The sequence below is a fragment of the Physella acuta genome, unplaced genomic scaffold (assembly GCF_028476545.2).
Source record: "Physella acuta isolate Inbredline_101_S28 unplaced genomic scaffold, ASM2847654v3 ptg001441l, whole genome shotgun sequence".
NCBI classification, from domain to species: Eukaryota; Metazoa; Mollusca; class Gastropoda; family Physidae; genus Physella; species Physella acuta.
In genome coordinates, this window is record NW_026732956.1 from 789,384 (window position 1) to 799,807 (window position 10,424).

Below are 10,424 nucleotides of genomic sequence, written 5' to 3' on the forward strand. Positions count from 1 at the left end.
CTTTAAATACAAATATGACTCCTGTCATATGATCAATTACCCGCCTCCTATCACAGTACAGCCTGATCTGTATCAATTCAAAATCGATAATAAAAAAATACTGATGGCTGTCGGGATAGTAGATGATTATCGATCAGAAACATTATCTAGACTCTCGTAAATAATTCTTGACTAAGTGCCATATTAATTAATTAATAATCAATTATGTGTTATTTTTTAAGGATTGGAATAACCTAAAATGAAATGTTATTTATGTTTATGAAAATTATGCCTATGTGTTAAACTTATTTTCTAGACCAGGGGTTAGCAAAGTGCGGCCCGCGGGCCACATGCGGCAGATCTTTTGTAGCTCGCCAGACATTTAGAAAACCCAGCATTGAACTGAGATATATCATGTCCGCGACCGAAAGTTCGTCTCGTATTTAATACAATCTTTTTTAACGGTGCGGCCCTCCGCTAAAATCCGCTACCACAAAGTGGCACTCGAGCCAAAAATCTAGATGATTAAATAAATCTAATTTGCTAGGATTTGCTTCCATAACCTTTTGTCCAACAAAAAAAAAAAAAAACAAGCTACAAAGCAACACCCGGTTACACACATTTTTCTGATATTTTTACCATTGGTTTATTAGAATGTAGCCAGACTAAGGCGTCTGTAGCAGCCAGTCAGTGAAGCGTGTCGGCAGGTAGGAGACTGGGATGTAGAACAGCTTAGCATCAGTGCCAGGTGAGTATCTGGTCCTAGGATACCTGGAGGTCAGGCCGTGGATGTAGTCGTCCACTACAAGGTCAAGGTTGGGGTTGCTGGAAGCCACAAGTCGATTCAGGTTTCTTTCATCTGTAACAGAGAGTTGGATCAGGTTAATACGGAGCAGTTCCGATGTACTGTACGGAAAAGAGATAATAATCCGCTGCGCAAATAGTGGAGCTATAAGAAAGCTGTTTATGAGTTTAACAATAAAGCCATCACACCAATCAAATATGTTTACAAAAAATATATAAGTGAGAAACATTCAAGTACAAAATCAGCGACACGAGTTTAAAGTAGAGAAAAAAAAACAATAACGTCTTATATAACTCTAAGCATATTCTATCAGAAGCGTCGCGGAGGGGGGGGGGGGGGGAGGAGGGGTACATATGTCCCCGGGCGCCGACCCTGGGGGTGCCAAAAGGGGTTGAAACAAAAATTAAAAGCTCATTTTAGCTGCAGTTTTGCATTATAAGTAGACATGTTAAGTAGACGTGTCTTTGTAAATATTCTGTTAACAATCAAGTCCCCCCCCCCAAAAAAAAACAACTCGTAGAGTAGACATTACTCTCCAAATATTCTGTTAAAAATTCCGCCGTTGCCATCTCTTACATTAAATATTTCTCAACAAACATGTAGTTAACAATCACGTCATATATAATTTAAACAGGAGACATTTCTCACAAACATTCTGTTGAGTATTCTGTTAACTATAATATTAGGTATTTTTCTATAAATTATTTTATTAAATCTTACATTAAACATTTCTCTATAAATTTTTTATTACCTATTCTTTTAACTTTTACATGTCTAACAAACATTCTATAATCAACCACGTCATAAGGATCCCTTACGGTTAGCCATGGCTGCCCTGTAGGTGTCCTGCACCTCTTCACTGGCCCTGTTGTACGCTGACCTCACTCGAGCCACCGTCTGCTCAACATCATAGATGGTCGTCTTGAACGCCCCGGGCTCCACCAGAATCACCCTGACCCCTTTGTTATAGAGTTCACGTCTAAATATAGTTTTGTTATAAATATATATTTTAAACAAAATAATCGCATTGGAAGAAATTTTTTTTACATCATGTTGTTTTAAAAAAAACAAGTTGTTTTTAAATGTAGATTTTAAACATAACATTCATATTTCAAGAAATATGCATGTTTTTAGAATCAAAGACACGTTTATACTTAACATTTAATAACGATGAAAATATAAATATGTCGTTAAAATATTTCCCCAAAAGGTCAACTTAAGCCTCTAAACCAAAACGTTAACTCACCTCAGAAGGTCCATGTAAGCCTCTAAACCATACGTTAACTCACCTCAGAAGGTCCATGTAAGCCTCTAAATAAGTTATTAACTCACCTCAGAAGGTCCATGTAAGCCTCTAAACCATACGTTCACTCACCTCAGAAGGTCCATGTAAGCCTCTAAACCAAAACGTTAACTCACCTCAGAAGGTCCATGTAAGCCTCTAAACCAAACGTTAACTCACCTCAGAAGGTCCATGTAAGCCTCTAAACCAAACGTTAACTCACCTCAGAAGGTCCATGTAAGCCTCTAAACCAAACGTTAACTCACCTCAGAAGGTCCATGTAAGCCTCTAAACCATACGTTAACTCACCTCAGTAGGTCCATGTAAGCCTCTAAACCAAACGTTCACTCACCTCAGAAGGTCCATGTAAGCCTCTAAACCAAATGTTCACTGACCTCAGAAGGTCCATGTAAGCCTCTAAACCAAAACGTTAACTCACCTCAGAAGGTCCATCTAAGCCTCTAAACCAAACGTTAACTCACCTCAGTAGGTCCATGTAAGCCTCTAAACCAAACGTTAACTCACCTCAGAAGGTCCATGTAAGTCTCTAAACCAAACGTTAACTCACCTCAGAAGGTCCATGTAAGCCTCTAAACCAAACGTTAACTCACCTCAGAAGGTCCATGTAAGCCTCTAAACCATACGTTAACTCACCTCAGAAGGTCCATGTAAGCCTCTAAATAAGTTATTAACTCACCTCAGAAGGTCCATGTAAGCCTCTAAACCAAATATTAACTCACCTCAGAAGGTCCATGTAAGCCTCTAAATAAGTTATTAACTCACCTCAGAAGGTCCATGTAAGCCTCTAAATAAGTTGTTAACTCACCTCAGAAGGTCCATGTAAGCCTCTAAACCAAACGTTAACTCACCTCAGAAGGTCCATGTAAGTCTTTAAACCAAACGTTAACTCACCTCAGTAGGTCCATGTAAGCCTCTAAACCAAACGTTAACTCACCTCAGTAGTTACATGTAAGCCTCTAAACCAAACGTTCACTCACCTCAGAAGGTCCATGTAAGCCTCTAAACCAAATGTTAACTCACCTCAGAAGGTCCATGTAAGCCTCTAAACCAAACGTTAACTCACCTCAGAAGGTCCATGTAAGCCTCTAAACCAAATGTTAACTCACCTCAGAAGGTCCATGTAAGCCTCTAAACCAAACGTTAATTCACCTCAGAAGGTCCATGTAAGCCTCTAAAATGTTCACTCACCTCAGAAGGTCCATGTAAGCCTCTAAAATGTAAACTCACCTCAGAAGGTCCATGTAAGCCTTTAAACCATACGTTAACTCACCTCAGAAGGTCCATGTAAGCCTCTAAAATGTTCACTCACCTCAGAAGGTCCATGTAAGCCTCTAAACCAAATGTAAACTCACCTCAAAAGGTCCATGTAAGCCTTTAAACCATACGTTAACTCACCTCAGAAGGTCCATGTAAGCCTCTAAAATGTTCACTCACCTCAGAAGGTCCATGTAAGCCTCTAAACCAAACGTTAACTCACCTCAGAAGGTCCATGTAAGCCTCTAAACCAAACGTTAACTCACCTCAGAAGGTCCATGTAAGCCTCTAAACCAAACGTTAACTCACCTCAGAAGGTCCATGTAAGCCTCTAAACCAAATGTTAACTCACCTCAGAAGGTCCATGTAAGCCTCTAAACCAAACGTTAACTCACCTCAGAAGGTCCATGTAAGCCTCTAAACCAAACGTTAACTCACCTCAGAAGGTCCATGTAAGCCTCTAAACCAAACGTTAACTCACCTCAGAAGGTCCATGTAAGCCTCTAAATAAGTTATTAACTCACCTCAGAAGGTCCATGTAAGCCTCTAAACCAAACGTTCACTCACCTCAGAAGGTCCATGTAAGCCTTTAAACCATATGTTAACTCACCTCAGAAGGTCCATGTAAGCCTCTAAAATGTTCACTCACCTCAGAAGGTCCATGTAAGCCTCTAAACCAAATATTTACTGACCTCAGAAGGTCCATGTAAGCCTCTAAACCAAACGTTAACTCACCTCAGAATGTCCATGTAAGCCTCTTAACCAAACGTTAACTCACCTCAGAAGGTCCATGTAAGCCTCTAAACCAAACGTTCACTCACCTCAGAAGGTCCATGTAAGCCTTTAAACCATACGTTAACTCACCTCAGAAGGTCCATGTAAGCCTCTTAACCAAACGTTAACTCACCTCAGTAGGTCCATGTAAGCCTCTAAACCAAACGTTCACTCACCTCAGAAGGTCCATGTAAGTCTCTAAACCAAACGTTAACTCACCTCAGAAGGTCCATGTAAGCCTCTAAACCAAATGTTAACTTACCTCAGAAGGTCCATGTAAGCCTCTAAACCAAACGTTAACTCACCTCAGAAGGTCCATGTAAGCCTCTAAACCAAATGTTAACTTACCTCAGAAGGTCCATGTAAGCCTCTAAACCAAATGTAAATTCACCTCAGAAGGTCCATGTAAGCCTCTAAACCAAATTTCGACACCGTGTACGGGGCAGCAGCAGCGGCGAGTCTCCCACACACACTTGCAGTCGCTACCAACCGACCACCCGCCTTCCTTAGAAGCGGTAGAAACGCCCTTGACATTTCTATAGCTCCGAACAAGTTGACCGCGAACACCTGGTGATAATCCTCAGGGATACAGATCTCGCTGAAGCATGCTAATCCTGCTATACCGGCGTTGTTGACCAAACCCCACAGACCTGTGGATTAAAAAAAAAAATACTATGAAACTTTCTGCTTGTTATGAACTATTTATCATAAAATTCGCGTATATATAGAAAAGTATATAAAATATTGAAAACATCATTCAGATGACTCATTAAAACCAAACCAACTTTTTTTTTGCTTTCTTTACAATTCCCACTTACTAAATATGAAACGAAAATGCAAAATTTGATGAAGAAAAAACAGGGAAAGCAACTCTTTTGTTTTTGCAGCTGTTTAGTCACTTTACTGAGACTTCACAAAATAAAATAATAAATACAGATAGATACATTAAATACATTTGTTTTTGTGGTATCATTTACTGCTTGTGTTGCACTGTTTAAAAATGTATTAGTTATGTTATCAGCTAACTTTTAAAAGTATTTTAACGTTGTTTTTTTTTTAAATATTTAAAACAATAAAATGCTTATCATTAACTGCTAGTGTTGCCCTTTGTAAATTTACAAGCTAACTTCTAAAAGTATTTTTAAGTTGATTTTTTTTTCAAAATATTTAAAATAATGTAATGCTAATCAATCATTTACTGCCCTTTTTTAAAGTTTTAGCTAATTTTTAAAGTATTTTAAAATTGTTTAAACGCAAATTATGTTGGTGCGTTTCAATGCGATGTTAGACAAGGAAACCCTATATGGAACTCTAGCAGAAATTGAGATGGCATACACTGATCACACAGTGTAACATCAGCTTCAGCAACAGCTGGTACAGCTAAAAGCTTTAATGTACACGCTACATCATATTTTGTTAAAGTTAATTAGATTTAAAATTAAGTCAAAACAGTGACATACACACAAATTATGAACCATGACCACATTTAACACTGCATCTGGTATGTTAAGATATGTTAAAATACAAAAGTGCTTCAAAAATTTTCAATTTAAAACATAAAAACAATTTAAGATTCTCCTGTATTTCTTTTAAAAACGTCGAAAAAAAAATAAAAAAACTGTACCAGAGTTTTCCGGTAGCGTCCCTTTGACCAGCTGTAGCGCTGCCTGGATACTCTCCCCTTTAGTTACATCCAAAGGTACCGTCACAAGACGTTTGGAGCAGTTGGAGCTTAAATATTTTCTTCCTTCGTCTGTCAGACATCCAGCAAATACGTGGAAACCTAGGCCGTCTAGACGGCTAATATATAACACTCAATGCATTCTTCTAATAATTAATTTAAAAATCAATTCTTAGTTATAATGGAGTAGGCGGCATACGTCATGCATGATAGGGGAATTTGAATTTCTCACATAGTATATATATATATACATATATATATATATATATATATATATATATATATACATATATATAAATTATATATATATACATATATATAAATTATATATATATATATATATATATATATTTATATATATATATATATATATATATATATATATGTATATATATATATATATATATATATATATATATATATACACAACTAGGATGTTTAGAATAGATAAACAATGGAATCGTGGAAGAGAATGGAATTATAAAGACGCACTCTTCTTTTTGAAAATGGAATTTTAAAGATGTACTTTTACACCAATAGAAAATGTGTTTAGATATCAACTACAAAGAAAAGAAGTCCTCAAACACAACTTACATGGCGAGTCGTTGTCCAAAGCCCGAATCACATCCGGTAACAAAAACATACTTGTTGCCATAGTTACCGACCTTCAAGGATCTCAGCACGCGATCAAAGAACAGGTAGGTGATGACCAGAAGCACAACACAGCTGACCACATATTCCATGGTTACTAAAACTGACACTTGTAATTTAAAAAAAAAAAACAAAAAAAAAACAGCGATGGGTAGTCGATTAGTAGCTGTCACGCTTGGTTAGTCATCGGTGTCAGGTCACGTGCTCATAGCTAAAAGCAGTCTAATGTTACAGGGGCGTCGCCTGATAACAAAAATAAAACAACAGAAATAAAAATAAGTTATGACAAGAAATGGGACTAGTCATAATTTAAGTAAGTTTTCATATTTCAGCATAATGTTTACACAATTATATGTGCATTTGCTTTATAAGAGTTGTTTTTGTGTACTGGGTGCATAACAATCTTGGAATTTGTTTTGATTGTGTGTATATGTAGATGTCTATATATGTGTATGTCATTATAGATGCCTAAATGTGTGTGTAAATATAGATGGCTATCTGGGTGTATGTAAATCTAATTATCTTTCTGGGTGTGTAAATTTAGATGTCTGTCTGGATGTATAAATATAGATGTCTATCTGGATGTGTAATTATAGATGTCTATTTGGGTGTGTAAATATAGATGTCTATTTGGGTGTGTAAATATAGATGTCTATATGGGTGTGTGTAAATATTGATGTTCATCTGTGTGCATAGAAGTGTTTATCAAATAAAATTGATCCAGTGTGATAACTTTAAAATAACGACATATTATTTTTTTTTAAAAAAGGGAAAAAAATTAAAAACCTTTTGGAATATACTATGCACTGACATAATGCACTTTACATTGAGAAATATAGCAGCTAATTACACGAATCGATATGGTCAGTCGACCGTGGTAGCCGCACAGGTGCATCGTATGGTTGAGCACCAAGAATTGTATCCTACCTATTAACAGTTGTTTTAAACTACCCACATACAGTGTCTGTAACCTGCCTACAAACAGTTGCTGTACCCCACCTACAAACAGTTGCTGTAACCTGCCTACAAACAGTGCTGTAACCTGTCTACAAACAGTTGCTGTAACCTGTCTACAAACAGTTGCTGTAACCTGTCTACAAACAGTTGCTGTACCCCACCTACAAACAGTTGCTGTAACCTGCCTACAAACAGTTGCTGTAACCTGCCTACAAACAGTGCTGTAACCTGTCTACAAACAGTTGCTGTAACCTGTCTACAAACAGTTGCTGTAACCTGTCTACAAACAGTTGCTGTACCCCACCTACAAACAGTTGCTGTAACCTGCCTACAAACAGTGCTGTAACCTGTCTACAAACAGTTGCTGTAACCTGTCTACAAACAGTTGCTGTAACCTGTCTACAAACAGTTGCTGTAACCTGCCTACAAACAGTTGCTGTAACCTACCTACAAACAGTTGCTGTAACCTGTCTACAAACAGTGTCTGTAACCTGCCTACAAACAGTTGCTGTACCCCACCTACAAACAGTTGCTGTAACCTGCCTACAAACAGTTGCTGTAACCTGCCTACAAACAGTGTCTGTAACCTGCCTACAAACAGTTGCTGTACCCCACCTACAAACAGTTGCTGTAACCTGCCTACAAACAGTGTCTGTAACCTGTCTACAAACAGTTGCTGTAACCTGCCTACAAACAGTTGCTGTAACCTACCTACAAACAGTTGCTGTAACCTGTCTACAAACAGTTGCTGTAACCTGTCTACAAACAGTTGTTTTAACAAACCTACAAACAGTGTCTGTAACCTGCCTACAAACAGTTGCTGTAACCTGTCTACAAACAGTTGTTTTAACAAACCTACAAACAGTGTCTGTAACCTGCCTACAAATAGTTGCTGTAACCTACTTGCCAGCAGTTAGTGTGAAAACCTCCGCCATGTTGAGTGTGGTCAGCTGTGTAGTGCTTCTCGTCATCACATACCTGTTCTTTGATCGCGTGCTGAGAATCTTAAAGGTCGGTAACTATGGCAACAAGTATGTTTTTGTTACTGGATGTGACTCGGGATTTGGACAACGACTCGCCATGTAAGTTTCATGCACGTGAAGTTTGTACTCACTCACTGTTCAAAGTACACGTAGACGTACTCAAAAAGATACGGCATGGTCGAACCGTAGAGCATTTGTCTGCCTATCCGAAAGTCTAGAGTTCGGATCCACCGTGCTCTGATGAGTACCTGACTCAAGTTAGGGAAAGTAAAGGGGTTTGGGCATAATGCTGACAATGTGACCTCTACCGTAAGGTTCGAAAGGGTCCTTTCTTACACGTACTAAAAAGCATACATATCATAGAGGTATACTTTATTGACATAGACTAGCTTACACGTATTTTATTTATGCGTTGAGCCATAAGCTAACATTTTCCTTTTAACTCAGTAGTTTCTACTTATGAATATATACAATTCTATTGTTCTTAAAATGATTGAATTCACAACAGATATTTTTAAAAATTCATATTTTCTGGCAAAAACGAAAATATTTTGTGGTCATTCGGTAAAAGAGTTTCTTAGGCGTGCATGTGTTTCTCTGTGTGTGTGTGTGGTTGTGAGGGTGGGGGTAGTATTAGATGTGTGTAAAATGATGTTTTATGTACATGTTATATTTGTGGGATGAGTATGTTTAAATTTTTTGCTAGAAAATGTGGTGTTCATTGGAAAAAATATATAACTATATAAATGTTTATAAACATTATCTTTTTTATTATTGCTTTGCTGTCCTTAAAACTCAACTTAAATTTCAAAAATGATCTTCACGATTTTAAAAAAGTTATTTTAGATAGTTTTTAAATTTGATTTAGCCGTCTAGACGTCCAGAAAGTGTGTTAACTCTCGATTCTATTTTAAAATTTATTAAATTAACCGCAGAGCTAAATCTTTAAACAACGATAGTTCATATATGAGTTCTTTGTCTTAGTAGCCTACACGGTTAAGCATATCGTGGTTAAACCGTAAAATATTCCAAGTTAAAAATTCACTTAGCTTCGTTGTGAAGATGACCATTCAAAACGTAAACAAACACTTACACAGCGAGTCGCTGGCCAAACCCCGAGTCACATCCCGTGACGAAAACGTACTTGTTGCCATGGTTACCGACCTTCAAGGCTCTCGGGACCCTGTCTAAGAACAAATACGTGATGACGAGAAGAACCACACAGCTGAACACACACAACATGATGGCAATGTTCTCTGACACGGCTACATGTAGCAGTCGCTAGCACAGGACTGTAGCCCGTTGTTTATCGCAATGTACTATACTAAAGCTGGCTGGCGAAGCGTGTCAATAAAATAACTAACACTGCAGCATGCACTGATAAACACACTGACGCAGTTAAACCGCTTTACGTAACACGCTTTATAAATGGATTAGGGTCCAAGTTTTAATGTTAATTTTAAATAAACCGGGAGTGATCTCCCCTAAACTTTCTCGAATATTCTTATATAAAATAACAGGGGATGGGAACTCGGGCTGTAGAAATGATTTTAATCCATTTTAAATACTTAAAGTTTTAAAAATAGAATAAAATCTCGTAGACAAATTAATTGCACACCAAGTGAACGCCAAATAAAAAAGCGCATAATAGTGCGCAATATTATTAGTACTTTTAAAATTTACATTAGTTTTTTGAGAAATCGGAAGTAGCGTAAATTACTACTTGCAGTCAACGGAAATTACTCAAAATTTAACAGAAGGTAGGGAATTAGATCTTTTACTTACATGTGAAATTTCATTTATGTATCTGAAATAGTACTCAAGTTATAGGCTTTTGAAAAATTCAAAGTAAGAAAAGTACCACTTCCGGTTATCGGAAATCACTCAAAAGTTGATACGGATCTACGATTTTGATAAAATACTTATATATGAAATTTCATCAACCTAGCTGTAACGGTACTCAAGTTATCGTGTTTACACACGGACAGACAGACAGACAGACAGACACACAGACATACGGACAAGATTGCAAAATTA

The 10,424-nt window shown here is 37.3% G+C and overlaps 1 protein-coding gene across 3 annotated transcripts; it reads right to left on the reverse strand.

The window, feature by feature from the left end:
* Positions 1-634: 634 nt before the first annotated feature.
* LOC131927852 (17-beta-hydroxysteroid dehydrogenase type 6-like) lies at positions 635-9,688 on the reverse strand. Of its 3 annotated transcripts, none has more exons than XM_059283724.1 (6): positions 8,308-8,388; positions 6,391-6,690; positions 5,740-5,915; positions 4,507-4,765; positions 1,603-1,763; positions 635-838 (listed from the first exon to the last, which is right to left on the reverse strand). In XM_059283724.1, the coding sequence occupies exons 2-6, from the start codon at positions 6,537-6,539 to the stop codon at positions 645-647; spliced, it is 939 nt and encodes a 312-aa protein (XP_059139707.1). In that variant the 5' UTR covers positions 6,540-6,690; positions 8,308-8,388; the 3' UTR covers positions 635-644. The 3 variants fall into 3 exon arrangements, with proteins under 3 accessions (XP_059139707.1, XP_059139705.1, XP_059139706.1); XM_059283722.1 differs by having other exon boundaries at positions 8,264-8,322; XM_059283723.1 differs by lacking the exons at positions 6,391-6,690; positions 8,308-8,388 and adding an exon at positions 9,481-9,688.
* Between the last annotated feature and the right edge of the window lie 736 nt (positions 9,689-10,424).

Bases quoted from the DNA above. Each gene is read 5' to 3' on its own strand.
- LOC131927852 (XM_059283723.1), bottom strand. From the start codon at position 9,629: ATGTTGTGTGTGTTCAGCTGTGTGGTTCTTCTCGTCATCACGTATTTG. The intron at 4,766-5,739 runs GTACAGTTTTTT...TTTAATCCACAG, and splicing joins GACGCTACCGGAAAACTCTG to GTCTGTGGGGTTTGGTCAAC. The intron at 1,764-4,506 runs GTGAATTTACAT...AACTATATTTAG, and splicing joins GCTTACATGGACCTTCTGAG to ACGTGAACTCTATAACAAAG.